We start from the raw sequence: 27,452 nt of genomic DNA, 5'->3' as shown, positions 1-27,452 counted from the left end.
CATAAAACATAGAACATACTACATAAAAAGTGGTAATATATCAAATTATTAATTACAAAGAAATATATACCTGGAACACCAGAATGTCCTTGTTGTCCCTGTAAGCCAGGTTGGCCTGATGACCCTTGCACACCTGGTAGCCCTTGTGGTCCTGGGCTCCCTTTATCTCCTTTAGGCCCTGGCATATCTACTCCAGGGATACCTGGATGGCCTCTCTCGCCTTTGATCCCTGGAGGCCCTGCAGCAATTATGAGAAACAGGAAACAAAAATATGTTTGGAAAAAAAATGTTTGACACAGAAAATGATATATTTGCTATTAGGCCTAAAAATGTGGAGGAAAAATGTATTTTTAACTGGGCATACGTTAACCTCAGGATAGCACAACACACTGAAGCAAATAGCAGAGTCAATTGTCATATTTCCAGGAACAGACAGAGAAACTAAGGCAATATTTGTTACAAAGGCAAAAGTCCCTCTGGTGGGAGGAGATGGGCAGTGACAAATCTGATAAATAAATAAATAAAATAAAATAAATATTCAATCTCATGCTGGAAGGAACCCTACAGGAAATATATTACCTATATGAAAAAGTTAATCTGAGATTTTTTTAAAAAAACAGGCAAAATTAACCATATTGACCATAAATAAAGAATCTAAAATCCATGCTGAGGCAACCAACTGAAATTTACCAAATACTTGCATACTTGTAAGTTTCTAAGAAGTCTTTATCAGATAAAAAGAGCTGAAAATCCAAGAAGGAAAGTACACGGGCTGGGAAGGAAAAAATGGTGCTTATGCTATGTCTTAGAAAGTCTACAGGCAGCTACATTAGGATTTTTTCCAAATAAGGAAGTGATGGTAGATTGTATCAAGGTATCTTCCAAAGCTTTTGTGAAGAACCTAGCTAACAGCGATTGCCCCCAGCCCCCAATCTGGAAATATAAAATCCAGTTGTTAAACTCCAAACTATATCTTTTACAGATTCCTTGACAGGTGAAAAATAGAAATCAACTAAGCAGTATTAGTATCAGCTTACTAATTTGTATTAGCAAGGCTAGAGATAATTTAAGGACATACAGGAATGAAGACAAGAAAAGGGGCTGATTTGGGAAACCTTATCTAACATGCCCACAGATACAGCCTGAGCAGAATCTGGTGGATTCTTTCACACCCACACAACTGTGAATCTGTCTCTGAGAAACACTCATTGGAACTGAAGCTCTGAAACTCTGAGAACAGACATTCATTTCAGTTTTTCCAGATACTCACAAAGAGTATTTATTACATTTGAAATGTAACAGAACAAGGATTAGCATCTACACAGGAAATAGTGTCTATTTTGAACAGGGCCCCATGTTACTGTTTTACTTATGTTCAAAATAAAAGAAAAATGCTCCTTAGAAACTGTTGAAGTAACTGTCCCTAAAATAATTAGAGCAATTAACTATTTGGGCAATGACCCCAGCAGCTGATATGTGAACAGTTCCTCAACCACTAAGTCCGCCTGAAAAGTTATTCAGAGCTCCCAATATCCACTGTCTTCATGCCAGATCTGAAAATGCTAGCTAACTATTTGCCTCTTTAGTGCATACCTATCACTTGCAGAAACATAAGAATTTCTGCTCTGATTTGGTTCAGTCAATAACCCATAAGAAGTTCTATTCTGACAAACCAAAAGTGAGTTTATGTCCAGGGGAACAAATTCCTGGCTAGAGAGTTCAGTGACAAAATAAAATCTTTGTTGGCTTGTTTCTTTGTCCCACATGCTCCTGGCAATGCCTGATCTCCCTCATGTTCAGATGCTTAATAAAAGTTAGAAATATAAATATTGATGCTTTTCATCAAACCATACAAAATGTGCAGGATAGATTTCAACACAGGGTAGTCTGAAGATTTGATTTATCAACATTAATGGTGATGGAACCAAAAGAATCGGTTACCTAATGGTCCTGGAGGCCCAAATTGTCCTGGGGGGCCAGGGGGGCCAGGAAGGCCCATCTGGGGTTCACCAGGGGAGCCCTGTAAACCTGGTAATCCAGGAGGACCCGATTCACCTAATTGGAAAAATGAACAACTATAGGCAGTTAACTTGCATATTACAAATTTTAAAGATTATTGGCCTTTGTAGACCCTAATAATAGGTTGTTTACGATGTGATACACACTTCAAGAAAAGTCCCATTTAGCTCAGAAAGACTTATGGTATTATAGAGTAATCACAGAACAGAGCCAAAATGATATTTCCCTTATTACACTTTCAAATCAAAAGGGAGGCATCAAAGTGACTTCTCATGTAAAAAAGAATAAAAGAAATATCAGAGAGAAAAATAACCTATATTAAGCCATGTATGCCTCAAGTGAGGTGTTACATCATTCACTTTATTTTAGTTACAAAATGTATGGTATAGACAGGGAAAGAAAACCTGTGTCATAAAAATATATATTTAGCTAGTAAGGGCACAGCCTTACCTCGAGATCCTGCCTGGCCAGGTATGCCAGGAAACCCTTTTTCCCCTGGCACACCAGGATATCCCTGGTCGCCTTTTGTTCCAGGAGAGCCATCTCGTCCTTGGAGACCAGGAAAACCTTTAGAACCTGGGAGACCTAATCCAGCTTCACCCTTAACACATACGTCAATAAAGCATTTTAAAAAGAATGCAAAATACACATACACATAACAAAATAGAATCAGCAAAATAGAATCAGTTAGGCAGTTTTTATTAGCAGTTTGAATGTTAATGAAATAGGGAGAGTGAAACCTCATTTTAAGGGACCATGATGCAGCAGACATGGCATGAGGCAGGCTGATTTTTCACTCTGATTATGTCATTTATTATGCAAATGATGGAAATTAGATCATTTGCATCATGACGCCAATGGCATAATTGATGCAAATGATGTAGTTTGCACCATTTGCATAATGATATCATTATGCAAATGACACAAGCCACTGCAAATCATGTATTCTCCAATTTAATGGACATTTGTGAATAATGGGGCCTGGTTATTTGAAGAACAGCCTTTCCCCAGTTACATCTACCCAGCCCACCAGAGCAGGAAGGCAGACTATGTTACAGGTCCCTTCTATGAGGCAAGTTCATCTACTGGGACCACGAAAAAGGGCCTTCTCTGTGATGGTTCCCTCCTGTGGAACATCATTCCCCAAAAGATTAGAGTGATACTTTTCTGACAGGCCCTAAAGACGTGGTTCTGTCAGCAGGCCCGGGGATCCCAGGTTGAGACGGAGCTGATCAAGTAGCTCATTTGATTGTGTTTGTAGCCTCCACGGAGGGTGGGGGGTCGATGTGGTTTTTATATTGTGGTTTTTAATTTTGTAAGCCACCTGGAGTCACTGTGTGTGAGTTGGGTAACCATATAAATTTATTAAATAAATAAATAAAGGATATCTCTTCCCTCATTAATCAATTAAAATGAGGTTTCATCATACTTCCAGTAACCTAAGAAATCAAATTGTATATTTCGTTCTTGTTATCCTGAAATCCCTGGTTAAGCTTCCATGAGGTGACTGAATAACAACAACATTCTAATACCTCATAATGAAGGTTTCAGCAACAGAACAATGACAAATATTTTTGTGAGTGAAATGAGTTAGTTTGGATTGGATAAAATTTCACATGAGGTTCATGAAAAATAGAAAGAGAATAAGCAAGAGCTTAACGCAGAAGCAAGAGTCAGAGTGGCTGAAGATAGTAGGATAAAATTAAGGAAACAAATATATGTAAGGCACGGCAATTATAAAGGGACAGAAGATGGAGAAAACGATAACCAGAAGAGAAGGCTAAGGATAAACTGCAAAGGGACAAAAGAAAGGTGCAGAAAGGGAGATGCTTAGTTTCTATACGAAATTTTATATTTTACTCCATTTCGTATGTAACATTCATGCATGAAATCAATGTGATACCCACTTTCCATCCTATGGGGGATATTAAACATTCATTTTAGCCATTTCAAGAAATTGTCCCTACCTAATTCCCTCCCGTTTGAGGACTGAAGAACACCAATATTGTCCAATATGTGGAAAACATAATACACAGGAAGCCCAGGAGAATCTAAATAATTCACAATAAGCCTGCCTCAATTTGAATTGGAAATTTGAAACCTGAAGACAGCATGATGCACTCTGAGTTTTCGCTTAAGTCCCTTTGAGATTTGAAAGACCCAACTGGGCTTTGGTGTAGTGCCAGTCTAGGCAGGACACATTGGCAAAGCTTGACCTCTCCAGAGCAGGATGTGGTTGTGTCAGAATTGTGTCTTGCTGACCATACTTTGTTAGTTAGCAGAAGCAAGAGTACAGGAAGACAACACACACAGGTAGGTAGGCCACAAAGAAAGTGGCATTAATACTTTTGCCACACCTCTATTCAGTGCCTGCATGCATTACTCTGGTACCACGCATTGTCAAAAAATAAATCTGTCCCAGTTGTGCACAACTTCAAAGGAAGATTTTACCCTAGTGTAAACAGAGGACTAGTATGCAAACTCAACAGAAGACCAGAGCCATAGGCACAAGTGCTGTTCTTAGTGGAGATACAATTTTGGAAGAGAAGGAGAAAATTCATTCAGTTAGCATTTTAAAATGAATTTACCAAATTCAAATTATCAAAATAAGATAAGAACCAAAAAATGAATGTCCTCAATTATTTGCACTTCCAGAACTTTGTAGTGAGTAAGGCAAAATCTATAATACAAAAACAGTATTAAGAAAAATTATGAAAATTTTTAACCTTGTTATGTGTGCACTAAAAATAAGCACAAACAAATGTAGAAATGGGGGGAAACAAGCTTGGGAAAAAAATTAGAAATAGAAAAGCCAAAACAGATGGAGCCATCCCTAATCTTTGCGTTATTGGCACCCCAAATTATGCAAGTAATCATTTATTTGCATAATTTATATGCTGTCTTTCTTTTTGAAAAAAGACAGCAAAAAAGGAAGCTCCTAAAAAAATAAAGCCTGGCTAAAGGCAGAGAATGTCAGGACGGAGCATCCAGGCACAATGGTCAATTGCGTCTGGATGCAATATCCTACCTTAATGTAAATGGGAATAGGTAGTTGGAGTAGATATGTGTAGAAGATTAGGGATCTGGTAGGTAGCAGGTAGCATAGTGAAGGGTGGGCATTGTAAGCATTCCAGCAGAGCCGTTAGAGATTGTTTAGGCGAAGTTAGCACACCAAGGTCAGGCGCGTTGGCACCATCTGGGAACTTCTGAAAGATTGTAGTAGGGAAGAGTGGGGGTGTAAGAAGAAAAGGAAAGTTACTGAGCAGTTAGATAAACCGAAAGAAGGGGCTGGTATGGAGGGGGGAATGGAATGTTCTAATTGCTGAATTGCGTGGGAATCACCATTCAAGGTTTTAGCCTGGATCTAGTCACTTATCTTAATAAAGAACTTTTCCATATCCTTAATGGCTTGTGGCAAGAGTTACTAAGTTTAAGATTAAAGGACAACGCTCCTCACAGAGAATGGCTGGGGAAAATGCAGCTCCTAAGGGCACGGCTTCCATTGCCTGGCGGCACAGAAGAAGGCCCTCAGCAGTATCAAAGCTCTGGTGCGTACCTTCTGTCCTTTGGCTCCAGCTGCACCTGGTGCACCGTGGGATCCAAGATCTCCCTTCTCTCCACTCAAACCTTGTGGACCTGGCTGACCGGGAAAACCTACAAGATGCACAACAATGCAAAGGATTTGCCTAAGAGATCATGCTAAACTCCTAGTTGTGTCAGAAATCTAATGGAAAGGTAAGATTTGGACTGATGGTAAATGAAAGAAGGTGCTTTGAACACTGAGAAATTAAGGTGGGCCTACCCTCCCCTTCCTCGCCCAGCTTATTCTTGAAGAACGTCCACCAAAGCCCTTTTCCAAGTAGGGGTATTATATAAAAAGAATGGCTGGTGGTGTTTCCATGATGAAATGCCTCCACAAAGATTTCTCCTTGTTGTCAACATTGCTATCATGTAAGTGCCTAATAAAAGAGGTTTCATTTGCCATTTATTTAACGACATACGTTTAAGCCTGTTTTAAAGGGTTTTTTCCCTGTTTTGTTATTTTTACAAAAATAAAGTGATTTATGTTGACAATTGCCTTGATAAAATAGATATAAAAAGGTAAAGATTTCCCTTGACATTAAGTCCAGTCGTGTCCAACTCTAGGGGGTGGTGCTCATCTCTGTTTCAAGGCCGAAGAACCGGCGTTTGTCCGTAGACACTTCCGTGGTCATGTGGCCAGCATGACTACACAGAACGCCGTTACCTGCCCTCCGAAGTGGTACCTATTAATCTACTCACATTTGCATGTTTTTGAACTGCTAGGTTGGCAGGAGCTGGGACTAGCAACGGGAGCTCACCCCGTCACGCATATTTGAACTGCCGACCTTCCGATCGGCAAGCTCAGCAGCTCAGCGGTTGCAAATCATGATACTGTTATTCTTAACATGACCCCTTGAGCACAGTTGTAAAAATGATCTACTAGAAAATATGAATGTAAGGCTGTAAGTATAATGATGGTATAAAGAGGGCAGCATTATCAGCTACTTTCAGCTATTTTCTGTCTCTGACCACAAATCATAATGAGCATGTCTCTCCAAACCCTGGCAATTCTGCCTGGAAAACTGATCTCTTTCCTCCTGGTTTAACTTGGCCCTTTCCCTTTCTATAACAGGACTTCTCAGCAGCCAAAAAAGAGAGGAATTTAAATGGGCTCACTTCTATGGCTGCGCTAGTCCTTCAAAAGAGGTGTTCTGCAACATACAGGAATGTGAAGCAAAGTGGCTGAGTGTAAACATGCATGTGGAAACAGTTGGTAGCAGCTGGTCTTTCAGAGTAGCTGCAGAAGTCTGGAAAAAGATGGAGCTACTTTTAATGATTCAAAATGTTGTGAAGCACTCTGTTTGAAGGATTGGCACACTCATCCCAGCATACCCTCAGTAAGGTAATCTCTAGAGGGAGCCTCCTAAGCCAGCTTCCAAGAGGATAATACATGCAGTGGTAGTTGAGAGATTGAACCAAACTGGACTATTTTCCACAATGCGCCTGAGCAATTCTATTTCAAAGGCAATTAAAACATCAGTTATCTGTGCAATTTGCCTTTACATTCAGGAAAAGATGGGGACAAGGCAGATCAGACACCAGGGACAGGGACAGGCCCAGTCCCTGAACAGTAAAGCCAGTTCTCGGTCTGTCATGACCCTTGTTTAAATATGCTTTAAAGAGAGGAAGCATAGAGCCAAAACATAGTTTAATCCCTTAAAGGAGGAGCAGATCAAACTATCTACAGTATGTTGAACAGAAAGATAACATGGGAACTGGATTGAATTTCTTGTCTGAGAAGCTTCTTGGGAGATCTTATTTTTTTTTGTCAGAATAATATTGATGTGTTAAAAGAACTTAACAAGCCAGCTTATCCAACTCCATCACATTTCTTTGATAATCATCATTTAAAATATATTTGGAATCTTCTGCTTTGGCTCCATTCCCAGTGTAGGATTTCTGAGATTTTGGCCACCCTCCATCTACCTCATACAATACCTGGGGGCCCTGGAGGGCCAGGAAATCCAATTCCTGGAGGCCCTGCCAGACCTTTTTCACCTGGCAGGCCAGGTCTTCCTGGGATCCCTGCGTCTCCCTTGTCACCTGTGGAGATAGGTACAAAATGAGCCCGGTGTTGTTCCGAAGAAAAGGAATCAATAGAATAGAAAAGAAAAGAAAAGAAAACTTTTATGGTCATTCCACTATACACCAAGGTGCACATTAAAATGAAATTTCATTGCAGTTGGCTCACAAAAAAATAATTACTATAATATATAATATATATATATTTACCATTCCACTCCCCTAATCATTATCCCTAACAAATATCACGGTCCCACATACAACATGCACCACCATGAAGTAAGAGGGGATTATTAAGAGTTCAGGAATCTAACTATTATAGTTCAGGGACAAAACTGTTGCCTAATCTGGCTGTTCTGCATCGGATGCAGCAGAACCTTTTCCTAGAGGGCAACGAGGAGAACAAGCCACAGTGGGAATGGCCACTGGCAATATTTTGGGCCATGGACAGACAGCATGTCTGCGCTCTGTCCTGCATGGGAGGGAGGGAGATCCCGGTTATCCTCTCTGCTGCCCTCTCCACCCGCTGCACAGACTTCCTATCCGAGGCTCTGCAGCCTCCAAACCAGACGGAAAGACAGCTGGTCAGTACACTCTCTCTATAGTGCCTCTATAGAGAGTGAGGGGGGTAGGAGGAGGAAGATGTGCCTTCCTCACCTGGCGCAGAAAATGCAAGCGCTGCTGTGCCCGTTCTACCAAGGACACGGTGCTGAGAGACCAGGTCAGACCATTTGCTATCTGCACCCCCAGGATGGCACTGACTGACTCCACAGCTGTGTCGTTAATAAAGAGTGGCGTGTGGCTAAGCCGGTTCTTTCTAAAATCGATGATGATCTCCTTGGTTTTTTCAACATTGAAAAAATGTTGTGGAGGTAGGTACAAAATTAGTCCGGTGTTGTTCCAAAGAAAAGGAATCATTATGGAACCATGAAGAACACTCTCCACATTATAATAAGACAGGATACCTTGGAGGCCTGGATTTCCAGCGGGTCCGGGAAAACCTCTGGGCCCAGAGGGACCAGACAGAGAAATGACACGTCCAGCTTCACCTTTAGGACCTTGTAGTAAATATTTAAAAAGATACACCAAATTAACAAATACATCATCTACTTTTTCAGAATGTGTAACTTAACTCCAAATATTTATTTTCACCTATATAACTGTTGAAACAGAAATTTACGGTACCTCTGGATTCATGAGAAAAGTAACTTAGGCTGCAACCTTATACTAGTTAAGCAGAAAATAAATTCCACTGAACTTACTGGGTCTTCTCTCTGGATAGCCATGTTAAGATTGACCTATAGGGGAGCAATCTTAACACACTATTTTTTTTATTTTTATTAATATCTTTATAAAGACAAAACAATCTTTAATCTTATTTTTTTTTAAATTAAAAGTATAAACTAAAAATACAAACTAAGAAAAGAAAAAAAGAAAAACCTATCTTATATTTTATCCTTATCAATAGTCACTGAATGAATTCACGACTATAATATGAATACAAGATATTATTGTAAGATATCACAAAATCACTGCCACACTAACACATATTGCTGCATTCTTTGATTAGTAGAAAATATTGCCTTTTCCAAAACAAACAGATCACACATTTCCAACAACCATTCCTTGACATCCAGAATAATACCACTTTTCCAATTTCTTAATATAATTCTTTTTGCCACCCCGCCATGCTTGATACAACCACAATTCCTGAGAAACAATTAAATTCCAAAGCTTTGGTATGTAATTCAACATTATATTAACATGTTTAACATTTAAATATTCTCCCATAAATCTACTAATATACATTAATACACTATCCCCAAAAGATACCAAATTATCACATGACCATACCATATGCATCATGAGACTTCAAATTTGTTATACCTCCAGCATAAAAAATCTGATGTCCATCCTTTCAAATACATTCTTTGGGAAGTCCAATACATAGCATGCCCCTATTTCCATATTTGGAAATCATATATTTAAAGAATGTTATTCAGAGACATGAAATATATATATTTTTAGATCTTAATGTATAGATTTTCAAGTTACAGGAGTTTAATATTTAATTTTAGCTTTTTCTCCCCAGTGGTTTTCTTGTTTCTTCTGCTAAAGTAATTTGTGGATTGTTTTGTCAAAATAACTGTTCAGTCTAATGACACTTTTGAAGAACTTATCCTTTTGAGTTACAATGGCAATCACCATATAGCATAAATGGCTGCCAGTTCTGCTGCTATGTCTGTGATAACACAAAATGTAACATTCATTTTAATCATTGCAGAAAGTGGCATGTACTGTGACCATTAATCCATTTTTAAAAATGTGTATCTACATCACTGTAGCAGCATTACCTGGAAGTCCTGGGTTCCCAGGGATTCCGGAACCCCCTTTTTCCCCTTTATCACCATGAGGTCCAGGCCTCCCAACTCCTGGGGACCCAGGAAAACCTCTGTCTCCAGGAGGTCCTGGAAAACCACTTATTCCTGGGAGTCCATGGTCTCCTTTTAGTCCAATGGTTCCCTGGTTTTAAAGAAAGAAGAAAATAACTCTCTTTTTAACATATGCATTCTTTGTTTACAGATATGGAATAACTACAGGTAGTCCTTGCTTAACGACCATTTGTTCAGAGACCTTTCCAAATTACGACGGTGCTGAAAAAAGTGTCCAATTACCACCAATCCTTGAAGTCACGACCACAGCAGCGCCCCCCGTGGTCACGTGGACAAAATTTGGGCGATTGGAAGCCCATCCCTCTTAATGACTGCAGGGGCACTTTAACTCCCCCTCATCTCCCCCCTTTTGGCCACCCTGCACCCTGTCTTGCAGGGTGGGAGGAACCCCAGAAGAGCACAGCTCTGGGGCTGCTTGCCACGCCCTGGGAAGCCGCAGCGCCCCAGTCAAGTTCCAGCCACAGTCACTCTCGCCACCCTGCACTCCGAGACCCCTGCTGCCCTGCCACCCCAGCTCACCTTGCCGTCTTCTTGCTCCCACTGCTGACAAGGGGTGCCTGGCCTGGCCGTTCGCGCCAAGCAGCCCCTTTGCACGAAGCTGGCAAAACCAAGCCCCTTTGCAAGCGGTTTCTCCAGAGGCCAATTCCTACACGTGGATCCCTGAAACTGCTCCCTGCCTTCCCCAGCCAATGACCCGCCCCAGCCAACCCCCGGCCCTTTCCCTTTGGGCGAAACCTCCAGCCTGGGAAGGCAAGAAGCGGCTTCACCCAATGGGAAAGGGCCGGGGGTTGGCTCAGGGAGTCACATGTAGGAATTGGACTCTGGAGAAACCACTGCCAAAGGAGCTGCTTGTGCTGGCTTTGTGCAAAGGGGCTGCTTGGTGCGAAGGGCCAGGCCTGGCACGCCAAGTAAGCAGTGGGAGCAAGAAGACGGCAAGGTGAGCTAGAGCAGTGGAGCACAGGGCAGCAGGGGTCTCAAGTGCAGGGTGGCAAGGGCAACTGGGACTTGGCTGGGGGGCTACGGCTTCCCAGGGTGTGGCAAGCAGCCCCAGAGCCGTGTGGTTCTGGGGTTGCTTGCGGCAGCAAGGCAGGGTGCAGGGTGGCTAAAAGGGCAGAGACAGAAGGAGATAGGCGGGTGGGTGGGTGGAGTTGGAGGCAGTCCCTTACCTTACTGAGGCTCGGGGCTGGGAAAGAACCAAGCCCAGAATGGCTTGGATTGGGGTGGGTCCTCAGCTGGTGAAATGATGGCAAGGGGAATTACTGGGATTGCTGTTACTAAGCGATGCGGTCACGTGACATCTCACTTTATGACCGCATGGTTAGGGATAAAAATTCCAGTCCCAATTGTGTTTGTTAAGGGAGGACTACCTGTAATATTGTGAAATTAGAAGATGCCAAGTGCTCTGTGGTACAAATTAAGTTTCAATAGTATTAATAATATAATAAATAGTATAAATAATAGTAGCATAATAGAATGTTACGTTAATTAACATTACAATGGTAAGAACAGGTAGTTGTAATTGTCTAGGTAACTGTAATTCTTTAGATAGTCATCTGATATCAATGAATTCTGTCCCTGCACAGAGCATCATTCGTGATATCGTAGATCTTACCTTTCAGCAAGAGCCATACCTCCACCCTAGTACAGTCACAAACACCCAGTTTATCCAAATATCCATTATAAAGTATAATATAACCCATGGAGGAATAATGGGACGATTGTCTGAATCAGTTGAAATTGTTATCTGCCAGTCAGTGAGCAGTGAACTGAAAGCTTCTTACATTTTTCTTTTAGGCTATACATGGCAGATGGATAAGCTCTTTCCAATGTACTCAAAGTGAGGCAAATAAAAGGCAGAAGCAATATAGCACTTATACTGGCTTGAGGGCTTTTACAAATGATGCCTTTTTTGTGGCAAAAAAGGCAGTGAAATGTTGTTAACACTGGGCTTCCAACAGTCAAGTCACTGTAGCCAATATTGTGGTGAAAGAAGGAAACAAAATTAAGGAATGAAGTTCAGCAATTCTAACAGAATTTCTCAAGAGAGAAATATTCCTCTGATTTTACTTCAGCGGGGTTGAGATATTTTGGTAGGATTCTCTTAGGCAAATGCACTGGATTGCAAGTAGAATTTTGATGCTCTAAGCAAGTACAGAACTCATATGCATGATGTACCCTGTCGATGAAAACAATTCGTTTTCCCAAGCTGTAGATGTGTTAACAACAAACGTGTATGAATGCATGCAGAAATTACAATTAACACTGGATTTGATCTTGAGTGACATGAACATATCCACTCATGCACTGATGTTTTCTACCCCAGCTTCCTATTGCAGCCTTTTGCATCTCCTCAACATTTTTAAGAAAGTCCTGAGAAAGTAGGAAACAGAATACCTCAGATGTAAACAGACATAATGCTAACAGACCTCTATTGCAACAATTATTATATTTTTATCCCACTTTTTTATATATTACTCAAGGTGGGGAACATACCTAATCTTCCTTCCTCCTCCTATTTTCCCCACAACAGCAACCCTGTGAGGAGGGTTGGGCTGAGAGAGAGGGACTGGCTCTGAGTCATCCTGCTGGCTTTCCTGCCTAAGGCAGGACTAGAACTCACAGCCTCCTGCTTTCCAGGCCAGCACCTTTGCCACTTCTCCATAGATTAACTGGTTAAAATTACTTTGATTGACTAAAGGGCATGCCTCCTCGTTAATCAAGTAGCAGGTTGTTTTCCATTTGTTAGTGAAATCCAGCTGTGTCAATATCTGCCAATGGAACAAATTCCTTCTCTCTCTTCAGCCCTCACTGATATTGCTCAAAAGAAGATGAGAGGATGAGAAAAACTTCTTTTACAAACATAGGTCAATTTGTTATGGGATGTTGCTGAATATATTACTTTTAGTAAAAGTGATTTTAAAAACATGGACAGCAAATGCCTTATTAGAAGAGGCATTTCTCTTTCTACATGTAAAGGAAGGTCTACATCTTCTAAAACTGTTGCCCGTGTGTGTATCAGTTAAACACAACCTGTGCTTTTTCTATCAGACTATGCATTTACTTGAGTTCATTAATTTATCAACTTATATTACCAAAGGATGTTTATATAACTAGGTGGGAGTTCTATATAATTCATAAGAATATGCTAAAATGTATTCAGAGATTTTTAAAAAATAAAATGAGTTAATTTAAACATACCCACACACTTTAATGTTCTATAATTAATACAGAAGAATTGGATCATGCATAAACAGACAGATACGTACGGATGCTCCTTTAGGTCCTGGGATGCCAGGTAGACCATCGTTTCCTGGCCTTCCTTCTCTACCAGGAATACCTGGTTGTCCAGGGGATCCTGGTTCTCCCCTTTCACCTTTTACAATGGAGTCATAGAAAACCTCTCCAGGTTCTCCTTTTGGTCCTGGGCTTCCAATAAAACCTGGTGTACCAGGAGGTCCCTGAAATTACAGGTAGTTACAGCAGCATTAATTGTCTTCTTTTATTTCACTTCTAAAATTGGTATTGTTTTTAACTTGTTAAAAATTTCTTTAATAAAAATTATATTTAGAAAAACAAACACATTCAGGTAAAATGAATCCAAGAGTCAACTGAAATACTCAGGACAGATTCATAGAATCACCCTCCCTGAAACGGTTTCAACAGTGCCCCTCCATCAACCACCCTACACACAGGAAGCTCTCATTCCAAAGAAAATAAACTTTCCAAATGCAGGGAACTGAACTATGGGTGCATTTTTAAACAATTCCACATGCAACGACAGTGAGGAATCCCTATCCTTTCAGGCACGTTTCTTCATTTATGAGCCAGTGAACTGGTGAAAGTTACAATTTCTTGATCCAAAAAAATGTGCAGACTCTGATTTAGAAATCTAGTAAACCAATTAGGTAGAGCAGATAGTTTGCTTCCGGGATGCAATGGCATGGTTTAAAATAATGCCTTAAGCAGAAGCCTCAATCAAGAAAAATAAAGGACGTGTTAAATATCTTCTGCTACTCTTACAGCCGCACGAACTTCTTAAGGGAACAACCTGTGGCCCTTTGGCCCCTGGCTAGAAGGAGTAAAGTCCATGGAACCACGCGTAGCACAAGCCACGGTCACCAAGGTGGTTGGGCTGATTGGCTGGCAGGAAGAACTTCTGCTGCTTCCCTCTTCAGTTGACTATGCTCAGTCAGGCTGCTCCTCCTCTGCCAGGAGCCTGTGTTCTTCAGCAGACATATTGGGAGGGAGTGGAACTTCCCCCAGTGAGAAGCTAGTAGGCTGCGAGCCGGCCAGTGGGAGAGGGAGAAGCCTCAGGGCTTTCCTCTTCCTGACCAGAAACCTGCTTAGGGCTGCTAGTGCTCTTCTGGCGACCCAGCTTAAAATACTGTTCTCTCCAAGGGACCTTGTTCAAGAGTGCTGCAAGACAGAGGAGTGAATGGTACCCACGTGTCTATGGGAGTGTATACGTGTGTGTGTTAAATGGGGGGGGGGGACACACATGCATGTGCAACTCCTGATCTGGCAACCTGTGTGGTCCTCGGGACTAAAAATCTTGGCCACTGACATAATTGAAATAACATTACTCCTAACCATAAAGGTTGTGAGATGGGAAATCAAAATCTTTCCAAAGAATCAAATGCAACCCTTTTCCCATCTATCAAAACAAAATGCAAAAAGAAAGAGATTTAGCCTGGTATTTGAAATTCATTTCCTGGGATGATGAACACTAAAGCACTGATGACACACATTAGTATTACAAAAACATTTTTCTGAAAAGTTGATAAAAACAACCATTTACTTACTGCCACTCCTGGAATGCCTCCAAATCCAGGAGAACCTCTATCACCTTTAGCACCTGGTGGTCCTTGAACGCCTTTTTAAGGAATACAAAATTTATTTATTTATTTATTTATTTATCAAATTTCTATTACTGCCCATCTCCCCCAAAAAGGGGGACTGGGCGGTTTACAGTAAAATCAACTATTAAAACCATAAAAATATAAATTACAATATAACAAACCAATAAATAAGAATAAAATATATATCTAACATAGATACATAGAGTGCATTGGGACAGCATTTTCCAGCAGGGCCGCAACTAGTGGGGGGCAAGTGGGGCATGTGCCCCGGGCACCGCGCTGGGGGGGCACCAAAATGAGCGCTGGGGGGTGCCAAAATGGGCGCGGAATCCATGTTTGCCCCGGGTGACACAGACCCTAGTTGCAGCCCTGTTTTCCAGCGATCATGGCAGGATCATTTCAAATTTTACATGTAAAGTATTTGCAGAAGGAATTAAAGTGCACTGCTGGTTAAAGGAGAAAAAGGGAAAAAGAAGTTAGAAGGCTGTTTGACATTCTGGGAGGATCAGTTTTGTCTGGCTGCACCCTTGGCCATTGCTTGGAATGAGAAGATGACTTTGGACGGTCAAAGTTACCAAATCCCTTCCCAAAATTCTCAAATGAATGGGTTTGCTGTCGGCTATTCTGAAGAACTGAAGGCTGTGAGAGGATGGGTCAGTGACTTGAAGACTAGTGCTGAGTGACTGTTAACAGATGTTATTGAAATGAAGTGGAACCCTCTTGCTGAGTCTGTTCTGTAATGACAATTCTCTACTTCCATTAGGTTCTGTAGTGCTAATCAAAAGAATCATGTGGAATGGTGAAAGACCTGCTCAATAAAAACCAGGCGTAACAATTTTTTCAAGCCAATGGACACATCTGAAATTTTGGGAGCCTATTGTGGGCATGGTCATAAAACATCTGCCACGTGGATGCTTGCCTAATCGCAGAATGGCTGCTAGGATGGAAATGGCTAGACATTAAAAATACTCGTTTACTGTATTAGAAGTCAACTGTTGAAGTTTACTCCCATGCAACATTCAGGCCACTCATTACAAATTAAAATGTTGGCCATCTCCATCTGTGATCATTATTGCCCTATGTCTAAACTAGGAAGTTTTTGGAATAACTGGGAATGCCCATAATTTAGAATCACTGCCAGAAATCCTACTCATTGGTTGCCACCAAGATCAATAGACTTGGTAGGCAGCTCTCCTGTGTGAAATTCCCTCCAAAGTGATATACAGAGCTGGACACATCTATAGCTGCTTTTAAGCAATTTTTTTTCATGGCATTTGCTATTGATAGGCATTCTGAGAATATTTTCCTATATCTACATTTCTTCCTATTTAATATAGTGTAATACTTTTATATTATTTTATTGTAAGCTGCCAAGAGACAATTATGATTTTGAAAGTCAATTAAATACATTTAAATAAAGGAATAAACATGTTTATTGAAGTAATGGAAATTTTGGAGTATTCCCAATAATTTTAAGAAAGTGTTTTTTTAGTGTTTTACTTGAACTGACTATAATGGAGTAATTATAAAGAACATTTTTTTTTTCCAACAGAGAAAGAAAGAAGGAATTTCATGTAATTTTCTACCACCATTTCTGAATTACAGTGGAGAATGCTCATCCTTTACAAAACGCTTAAACAAAACTAAGAGGTCACACAATGGTGTAGAAATTGTGAATGATGTTTGACATTTATGTAACTTATTTTCCAAACAACCAATTACAATTTTTTTCAGATTTTGGGTAAGCATAGAAAAGATGCAGGGCAGGGTAAGAAATCTTATTTTCTGTTCAGGAGAAAATAAAGATTGCATTTTCAGAAAAAGGCAGGGCTAACGTCACTTCTACTGCTCCAGGGATCAGATCCAAACAACAGAACAGAATGGAAGGGAGGGAGAAACATCCCAAGGGATTCTTACTCTCTCCTCCATATCATCATCTAGTAATACAAAGCAATGTTTTCAACTGGTTATTTTGTTATGATCTTTGAAGCTATCTCTCCCTTTGTATATGAAGCAACATGATGAAGGGAATAATAGAAAAATAGAACAAATCTTAGGAAAAAGTTTTATTTGCAGCCTAATTAAGGGATTCTTCCCTTTTACTTTACCTGGATCCCCCTGAAGCCCTTGAGGCCCTGGAGGCCCAGGAAAACCTGCCCCATCGCACACCAGGCAACCTTCACCTTTTTCACCTATGGGAAAAGGTAAAGATAGTTCAAGATTCTTTACATTCAGCATGAAATAACCCCAATCTCATTCTCAGGAATGGAACCATTTATGACATTACAGTTGACACATACTATTTAATCAAACTTTGAAAGTGACATGTTGAAAATAAGCCATATGCAAACACTAAAGGATTGCCTGCAGCCCCTGAAAGCTTTGATATGGCTAGCAAAGATGTTACTATCATGCAACACAAAAGGAAAAGACCAAAATACTTGATCAGGCAATAACCATATAAACTATATTTAAATATTAATTGCCTTTCATTGGGAATTAAATGAAATCAATTTTTGTTTTTGTCCTGACCCCACTCTCACACTTTTTCAGATTGTATCTTGGCTTATAAACTACCTGTAAATATCCTTTGGTATTTTGCCTTTTCAGAGATCCATCTCATCTTTGACATCTGTTATTTGTTGCCTCTTCCTGAACTCTGCTCGCACATCAGACAGTTCTCACTCCAGGTACAGCTTTAGTCATCACTGAATGATCTTGAGTAGAATCTTGTTTGCATGTGGAATCAGAGCAATTGTGTAACAGCTTCATCCATCACTTTTCTTCACTATTGGTATGATCACTGATCTTCTCCAGTTAATTGGCCATGATTATGTCTTTCAAATTTCCTGGGAAATCCTTGACAGTATTGTGACAGCTGCGTTTGATTGCTGTAGTATTTCAGTGGGGATGCCACCAATGCCCACTGCCTTGTCCTTTGATAAAGCTTTCAATGCTGCATCAACCTCTTCTTTCTTCTCCTGATGGTAAGGTCCAGATTGAAATGGCTGTTGATACACTTGAAATTTACAGCATAATTACTCAGTATCTTTCCTTGATTTTCTTAGCATCATTTCAGGTCCTTGGACATCTTTTAGCCTTCCAATTTGAAGCTGGAATTTTCTCTTTAACTGTCATAATTTTTGGAAAGCTGATATTGTTCTACCTCTAATATTTCTAATTCTGTTTTCTTGCATGCACTATTATAGCAGTTCTCTTTGTTTGGCCTTGCAGCAGGTTGGAAATTTCAGTTCAGTTCTGCAGCTGCCTTTCTTGCTCCTCTGGTTTTTGCTCCTTTATGTTTCTAAGCAATGTTGGGAGTTACATTAATTATGAAAGATTGTAGTTGTATATTTTATATTATATATTTTACATAGCACACTTTTATTGTGTGTGTTTATGTAGGGGAGGAATCTTTAGGATTAGTTCCAAGAGAAACTAGTACAAAGTCTTTAGAAGAGCTCTTCATTGCATATTGCATATTGCATATTACATCTTCCAGTTTCTCAAAGTAGAATTATATCAACTCATAGAAGCAGGAGGGACTGAGGCGATAATGGGGAGCAAGCAGAATCAAAATGGGCTGTACTGTAAAGTTCATAAGAATTCAAGGATTTGTGGGTGAGGCGAGGCTTATATATTGATACTTCGAATGCATCAATGAATATTAAAAGTAAAGAAATGTTCTCTTACTTCCAGGTAAATAAAAATACATTCTGCACTCATACTTGCCTTTAGGTTTGTGATTATCAAGTTTCTTTGCAGCAACTGATAATTGTTTTTAAAGCTTCCCTATGAAAATCGCTTGTTGTCCTTATGGATGTGAAACATAGACATCTATCTGTGTTTGCATGTTTTGGTGCAACGTTTTATTGCATGTTAAGTCGTGGAGCATATCTAAAGTGAGTTTATGTTCACATGTACCTTCATGATTCTTTTACTCATAATTTTTATCTTTAATGTAATTTCATGTTTAATTAATGTTTAATTAATGACATCTCTTTTGGGGAACTCAAAATAGAAATTCAAAAACTAATGTCACTCTTACCTTTCTCTCCTCTTTCTCCTGAGTAACCCGGCTGTCCAGGGCTTCCTTGAAGACCTGGGTCACCAGGCGGACCATGTTCACACCCCAGAATTCCATCTGCAGTAGTAAGAAAATAAAGGATACTAAACATTGAAGTTTAAACATCAGTACTAAGTAACCTAAACCAACGACATCTCCCCCTTTTGGGGGAGATGGGCGGTAATTAAATTTAGATAAATAAATTACCAATTTTGGAATCAGAAGAATGTCAACAGCCTTTCTTGAAATACTTTCCACAAAAAATTTCTATTCAGTGAGTGTTCATTTACTCCTAACAAATAGAGCAAATCCCTTCTTTATGATATCTCAATTTTTGTGTGCAAATACATGAAGTTATGAAAATACGAAGCTCAGTATTTTGCATTATGAAGCCAAATATATTGATGCAATAGCTCTCATTGAAGTTATGGAGACATTACATGATTTTCCATGGAATTCACACCTCTAAAACCATTTTGCATATATATTAATTTCTCCTTAATTAATTTCCCCCAGATGTAATTAATTAGCTGCCCATGTCCATCCAACACTTTATAGGAATGGAAAAAAAAGCAAAAACAAGGAAGCAGACGTGGGTGTTATTGACTCCTCTTGGTAACACTCTTCAGTTCTGCATCTCAGTTCCTAGAGTCATTGGTCAACAGGCCCCATCAATACAGGTCTTCAAGTGGATGCTGCCATGCTGAACTTGATTAATTGCTTTTCTTGGACTGTAAACTTAGTTCTAACAACACTACAAGTATTATTTGCACATTTGCCCATTAATACATACAATAAACATTCAAGGGAACATTGCACATCCTCAGTGCTCAATGCTAAATCATTCACTAAGCATTCCATTTATTCTCACATGTTTTATTTCCATCATACACTGCTCTTATTTGATCCAGCAACCAACTCTGCAGAACAATAATTCAAGTCTAATCACTTTACCACATGCTTTCTCCAAATCACCAAATATACAATAAACTTTATTTCTCACATTCAAATTTTCTGCACCCTACTGGCCCAGCATAAAGCCACATCCCAAATTTTGCTCATTTTTGTCTCTTGTACCCTTTCCATCAGCATTCTGCCAAACAACTTCCCAGGCACTTTAGCATTAATTCTTGTTACCTTTTATTTTTTGTAGTGGCATAATAACAGGATCTTCCCATCTTTAGGTACAGTGCAGACTTCCTACACACATTAAACAAATTGCATAGCCACTCCACAAGGAAACCATATCTGTATTTTAAAATGTATCCAGCTCCCCCTTCTATTCCTGAAGCTTTATCGTTTTTCAACATTCTCAAAGCATTTTATCATTTCCTTTTCATCATTTTTTCTTGGACACAAACATTTACAGCACTCCTTCCACATATTAACATCATACCCATATAAAGATATAAGCATTTCCAGCATTCACTTTCACCCTTTGACTTGCTGACTACAATTAAGGACAAAGTTGACTCCCTAAAAAAATCCTTCACAAAATTTACTGAGGGTTAGTCTAATCATATTATTTGCCCTACCAAATTAAATGACTGTGCTTTACATGCAGCCAGCAGAGGAAAGGAAGAATTTGCCTCCAAATCCATACCTTTGATAGGGAGTGCCAGCGGGGGGAAGGAAAAGATAAGCAGCTCCACAGAGAAAGGAGTGAAGGATGAAAAGTATTCATCAAGGAAATGTCTTCTACAAACTAATAAGATAACTTTGCAAATCTTAAACAACAGAACAAACAGAGGCAGATGGGGATCAAAAAAAGCCACTATTCAGTCCTTAAGTCAGCTTTTACGCTGTGAAAGGAAATCTATGGACTTACAAAAGGTAGAATGGCTTCCATCCAGAGGTAATTATAGTCGAGTCCTGCTGACATTTGGACAGTCTGTGGTACCCAGCATGCTCTTCAAAATGAAACCTTTTTTGAGTACATTTTCAATCTTTACAGTTTGTGTTTTTCACTTTGAAGAAGTTAGATCACTTGTGGCTCAGCACAGCCAAGAGGGTACTGGCGCTTTAAAATATGATAGTAAAACTCCCCCAGACAATTTCAAGGACTTTTCAGCAGCAGAGCCTCTGCCAAAGAAACCCAAGCAAACAACTGGCCCATCCTACTACTACACAGCTGGCAAACGATTCACTTAAAGAAAGCCTGATCAACTCCTTCGGTGTTCTGTCAGACTCAAGGCAGGCCGATATACTTCAGAGATGAGATGTTCTGAGAAAAGCCTTAATGACAACTTGTCAAGCAGCCAAGCCATTAATAAATTTTGCCCTATGAAATATTTAGGACGATAAGCCCAATTTTAAGCAACAATATGAAGGTAATCCTGAAAAAGAACAATCTCTCGGCACTCCCATAGCTGCTATAAAAAATCAAGAGCTACAAAATTCTAAGGCAGCGTCTGATTTGGTGGATCTCTCTGGTTTTAATTCATGTCCTAATAGCCCTGTGAATTTACTAGAAGTTTCAAAATCAAAAATTCTTGTAGTTGCACAGGTTCATGCGGACTGGGCCTCCTCATCTCCACCTCTCCAAGAGTAGTACCTAAATCTATACCCTCGCTAAGGCAAATGGCCTTGGCTTTTTTGCTTGACTTGTGTTCTGGCACTCTGTTAATTATCAATGTCCCAAGCTGTTTGTTATAATGACTCCCATCCACCTGTCCACACCATTTGTAACATGTAGGATGTATCATTTCACATATTGTTTATTTGGTACCCTGATGTTATTCTGTGCCTGGAAGTAGATGATAATAGATGTGGATTTTGAGCTGGGGCTGACAGAGGCAGCAGGAGTTTTAGTACCATTGGATCCAGGATGCCCACAGGGATTGGTGAAGTCACTGTGCTTTCTTTGTGGAGTGTCGTTCTGTCACCCAGGTGTGCAGAGAAACAATCGTGGTCTGATTGCAAAGTGGATTGTTAGCATCTGCTCTGGACTCGGAATCTGTGATACTACTTCTATGCAGATAGCAGGTCAATGGTGCCATTCTTTGACATCGCACTCAGAGAATACATTTTATAGAACTCACTGGGGTTGCATATAATTCACCTAAAACAATATTGTCTTAGAGTCTAATATTCATCTTTTATTCTTATTTTACCCTATCTTACTATATTTTATCTATTTTATCTCATTCTAGCCTATTTTATCCCATTATATTGTATCTTATCTCATTTTGTCTTACTGTATTTTACTGCAGTTGATGTTTTGATATGGTCAAATAGACTAATCAATAAAGTGTAATCAATCATTCACTTTTGCCCCAAATAATTTTAATCTCTTTTATTTCTAATTCTTTTCATTCTTGTTTAGCTCTTGTAAGTACTTCCAAAACATTTTTTAATTTCCATCAAAATCTCTGCATTTTCATTGCCTCTTTTAATCTTAACCACTCCTCGCTCTCTTCAAGTACACTGTTTGCAACTATCTTTCTCTTTATACAGATTAATAGAATATCCTTTTTCATCCTCATTTCTGCAGCAATTATTTTCTTACATTCGTTTTTTTTATCCACATCATTTCACCAAATAGCCTTTATCCTACTTCCCATCACTATAACTGCACACATCTTTGCAGCTTTCCACAGCACTTTGTTTGTCACTTTGTGCTAAGCAGCTTCTACATGCCCACTTCCCATTCACTCCTTTGGGAAAGTAATCTCACTTCTAATACGTTTTCCATATAGGACTCATAGTTTCTCTTCCTGCAGTTGTTCTACTCTAGGCTTTTTCCTTTTCCCCCCCATGTATATTCTTCCACAAGTTTCATTCTTAATGCGGGTAAATAGCGGTTTATCCTACAACTAGAACCTCTCATCATTCTCTCCATCTTTCATCATAAGCAATCAAACTGATCAATTTTTTGAATTAATTCCTTTTCCACATGCATATATGAATGTGCTTGTATGACCAAATAGCCACCATTTTTAATCATACTGGTTTCTGAATGACCCAATCATTTTTTGCACTCTCTCATCTGGGTTTTATCCATCCATTCACACTAACAAAATAATGTTTTCCTCTGGGTTGCATTCATTCCAAGTATTGTCCAATTTTTCTCAAATTCATATTTAATTCTTCCATTATCACCATTTACTGGAAGTATCACAACCAACGGACTGCTGTTTTTATACTCACCCATAAAAACATAGATGAAAAGAGTTCATATTTTCTGACATGTAATTTAGCCCATTCATTCATAATTTAACCTAAACTTTCCTTTCCCTGTATGTTTTCATCAACTCCTCTCCACAAAATCAGGGCACTATCTTTCAGATCTATTATATACTTGCCCTTTCTCTTAATTGCACAGACACAACAGATACAAACATACTCTTTTTAAAGTTTAATTTTATTTCTTAATTCATGTCCTTAACATGCCATGTTGCAATATTTCACATGACGTGGTTATCTTCTGATGGCCCTAAATATATTGAACTCTGCTTCCTTCCTTAACTTTGGTTAGTCAAGGCTCAGCCCATAGGCTGCTCCTATTGAAGGTAATCAAATGTTTTTTTCTGGATTTTGCAGCCAAAAATCCATTCTTGGTTCTTTTAACTCTTCAAGATCCTGAAACACAATCCCCTTTCACAATCTTCTACTACTGTATGCCAATGTGCCAAAGTGCCTAAAGACCAGTTTAGGCAAAATGTCTTCCAAAAATACCCAAGGCTAGAAACAGTTCTCAGAAAAGACAGTTTTGTTTTTATGGAGCCTGGCTCTTCACACACACTTTTTACGCTCCCAGTGCATGGATAGAATGACAAAGACGCGGCTGTTAGTTTAACATAGCAAAGCAGGGAGCAATTGATTAAATGTATGGTCTTAATGAATTACTGTCAGAAGTCACCAATCATTCACTGTAAAGTCATTTAGCCTAGCCAAAATACTGTTTTTAAGCAAAAGTATACATTTATTTATTTATTTAATTAATTAATTAATTAATTAATTAATATCCCGCCTTTATTATTTTTATAAATAACTCAAGGCGGCGAACATACCTAAGACTCCTTCCTCCTCCTATTTTCCCCACAACGACCCTGTGAGGTGAGTTGGGCTGAGAGAGAGGGACTGGCCCAAGGTCACCCAGCTGGCTTTCATGCCTGAGGCTGGACTAGAACTCACAGACTCCTGGTTTCGAGCCTGGTGCCTTAACCACTAGACCAAACTGGTTCCCCACAATTATCTTTGACAAATTCATTTAGCAAATTCTGGTCACAATCTTGATATTTACATCTTGTATCAGGTCTTTTTAAATATTAAATAATGCATTTTCCAAGGATGATAGTGACTTGCCTGTTACACCAGGGGGGCCTGGAGGCCCAGGTGAACCACGAGGTCCTGTAAATCCATCTCTTCCTTTTGGCCCAGGCAAAGAAAGTCCAGGAGGTCCCCGGTCACCTTTTTCCCCTCTTTCACCAGGAAAACCAGGTGGTCCTCTGATCTCTGAAGCAGGTTGCCCTTGATTATAAGTAAAATGAATGCATGAAAGCCATCTTAAGAAATGGTATGCGTCAATAATAGTTAACAACATCAAATAAAAATGTTAAAGGTATGAATAGTAACAAATACTGTAGCCATATACCTAGATATACCAAATATGTCCAAGCAATTACAAGTTGGTTTATATACCAGGATTGCTAGTTATAGAAATATCCAGCTGCATGATGCCTCCTTGAAATCAAAGCATATCAGAGCGACTCAAACCAGAAGCCATTTGTGTAGACCTACATCCTATATGGTTCCAGGAGTTGTCACGCCATCTCAATCCCCTACAGAGATACAGATATGTAATAAACCAAACAATTTATTGACTGTTAATTTTGTATCCAGGAGGCCAAGGTGCCTTGCCTGGGGATCTCTCTTCATTTAACTCCCTCAACAAACCTGTGATATAGTAGGCTGACAAAGGATCATGTCTTAAGCCAATAGCTTAACTAGAACATCGTATTGGTTATATCTAAAGGAGTTGCTATGTCTGAAAGTTTGCCTCTAAAGTTTTATCTCAAATGAGAACCATCAGTCTGCAAAAATCAGTTCTCAAGCTGTTAGATGTGATAGGAATCTAATATTCTTCTGTAATGAGAGAGAGGAAAAAATGCCCATACAATTTAATTTGGATTAGCACATTAACAAACAAAATGTAAAAAGTCTCCAAAATAGCTGATCACACAGGTCAATTAAATCTAGAAAAGAATTTTGGGAAAAGAATAACAAACTAATTTGATAAAAACTGTATTGCATTCCTACCCTACCATATCAGCGGAAGTCAAGGGCAGGGAAAGAACATAAAATGGGGAAATTAACTGACATAAATTCCTTTTTTGATTCGTAGATAAGCAGACTTCTGCAAAGTGAGCAGAACTGTTAAAGAAGACACTGCACAGATATTTAGATAATGGGGTTGTTTTACTTACGTGAATCTATCTCAGATATATATAGATATATAGATATATAGATATATACACATACATACATACACATACATACATACATACTATATATATATAATTTATAAAGTTGTTTGACACAAGAATATTTTATGATCTGGGAGAGATCATGTTATCTAAGTTGGATGTGTTTGTAAATATTTGTCAGACACAAGATAAAACAATTAAGTAAATATTATATTAGGAAGGATATAAGAAAACTCATGCTGAAGCCACTTCAGCAGTCCCAAATGTAAGGCAAAGTTGTGTCCAATTACTGTGTAAATCAAACAGATCTTTTAAATGATTACTTCGTAAGTCTTACTATTCGAATGCATTACTGTAGTGATTTGATTGGGTGAGCGCTGTGCCATGTTAAACTAAGTTCATTTTGGTCCTTTCTTCCAATGCGCTAAGTTTTTCATCACAGAGAAAAAGAACGTCATGCCTCAAGAAAGACAACGTAATGTGCATTTAAACACAATACAGAGTGTTTACAGTATAATCAGAAGGAGCATCTTTTCAGACTAACACGTTTTACTAAAAGGCCAAGGCTTTTGTGAACTGCAGCTCACTTTATCCGACTGATGGAATGACTAAACTGATGTAGGACTGAGGCAGGAGACTGGGTAGTTAGGCAGAGGCAGACACAGATGCAGCTTCTGAAGATACATCACAACTGTTAATTGGAAGGTGTTTGTGAATCTGTGTCACAGGTAACCTGTGTCCCCTCCCTCCCCTGCCTCCTCCCAGTTTAAATCCTGTAAGGTGTAATGCGACCTCTTGATTGTGTTCCTTTTCCTTTTGTAAGACTAAGCATCTATCGTATCAATGTTACATTAATTGAATTGCCAGGAAAAAAATCACAGTTATCATAGAAAAGACGCAAAACCACTGACAAGATGATGTCACTGATCAAGAATGCCAGACACTGGAAAGTTCAATGCAAAATAGGAAAATAAGGTTTAAAGTAAATGAATGCTTTATAAATATAAAACAATTGTTCAAAAACTACAGTAAATTTCAGTGAAAACGTACCATTCATATCTGCAGAAATATTGGAACTAAAAGTTTTGGCAAAGTTCTGACAAAAAGGCAAGATTCATTCTAGAACTAATCAATTAACTAACCAAATAAACAAATATTCTCACCTGGAGGACCTGGTGGCCCTGGAAAACCTGCATCACCTACAAAATAAATATAACCAAGGCTCAGAAAGTAAAGACTTAAACTGTATTTGATATTTATGATACAGATAAGCTGGGGGCCAGTAAAACATACTGTGGAAGATTGGCTTGATTTTATTTTTCTAGACAGTCGGTTACCTATTTTCTCTCCAATCATGACAAAAAATATATTATCAAATATTTTATTTTTGGAACTATTATTGGATATATACCCCACCTTTCTATCCATTTGACAACCAAGGCAGCTTGCAACACAAGAGGATGAAAACAGCATGAGTAAAAGAAATTACCAATAATTTAAATCTCATTTAAATTTAGTTAATTTCTCAACCATCTAAGAATATAATGAACAGTTACCGAGATTTACCTTTTGGACCTGGTTCACCTTTCCTTCCTGAAAATCCTTGAGGTCCTGGATCTCCTTTTTCACCAAACACTTCTTCTTCTTCTTCACCTGTAACCTGAACAATGGCAAGCATCAAGATGCAGAAAACCTGTAAACCTGAAGTCCTCCAAACAGGTCAGAGCTTAACATATTTCCTGGATTCCTGTCTTTCTTAGGAATTGCTCTAGCCCAGTCTTCCCAAGCCTGGTGTCCTCAAGATGTGTTGGAATTCCAACTCCCAGAATTCCCAAGCCTTCCCACATCTGGAAGGAAGGCTGCTTTAATGACTGCATACATCATAGTATCTTAGGTTTCATTACAGCAGGGCAGCAACCTTTGGAGTTGTCCTATCAGTACTGTCTCAGTGTTATACTAGGTCTGAATCCTGACTGAAAAAGGATCCAGATAATCCAGTTCCTCCAGGGCCCTCTGGAGCTGC

The 27,452-nt window shown here is 39.3% G+C and overlaps 1 protein-coding gene across 1 annotated transcript in view; it reads right to left on the bottom strand.

Moving 5' to 3' along the window:
- Positions 1–27,452, bottom strand: part of COL4A1 (collagen type IV alpha 1 chain) — a 147,699-nt gene that overhangs the window by 45,459 nt on the left and 74,788 nt on the right. Inside the window, exons 19-32 of the mRNA XM_063317784.1 lie at positions 26,996–27,089; positions 26,593–26,628; positions 24,309–24,473; positions 18,984–19,079; positions 17,044–17,127; positions 14,879–14,949; positions 13,343–13,534; positions 9,978–10,146; positions 8,589–8,681; positions 7,540–7,644; positions 5,576–5,673; positions 2,470–2,620; positions 1,942–2,055; positions 71–238 (exon numbers count right to left, since the gene is read on the bottom strand). Coding sequence (XP_063173854.1) covers positions 71–238; positions 1,942–2,055; positions 2,470–2,620; positions 5,576–5,673; positions 7,540–7,644; positions 8,589–8,681; positions 9,978–10,146; positions 13,343–13,534; positions 14,879–14,949; positions 17,044–17,127; positions 18,984–19,079; positions 24,309–24,473; positions 26,593–26,628; positions 26,996–27,089 — 1,636 coding nt within the window. The remainder of the gene's footprint in view (positions 1–70; positions 239–1,941; positions 2,056–2,469; positions 2,621–5,575; positions 5,674–7,539; positions 7,645–8,588; positions 8,682–9,977; positions 10,147–13,342; positions 13,535–14,878; positions 14,950–17,043; positions 17,128–18,983; positions 19,080–24,308; positions 24,474–26,592; positions 26,629–26,995; positions 27,090–27,452) is intronic.

Source organism: Candoia aspera, chromosome 1 (assembly GCF_035149785.1).
Source record: "Candoia aspera isolate rCanAsp1 chromosome 1, rCanAsp1.hap2, whole genome shotgun sequence".
Classification (NCBI taxonomy): domain Eukaryota; kingdom Metazoa; phylum Chordata; class Lepidosauria; order Squamata; family Boidae; genus Candoia; species Candoia aspera.
The sequence above is the reverse complement of the archived record's forward strand: the minus strand, read 5'-3'. Positions and strand labels throughout refer to the sequence as shown.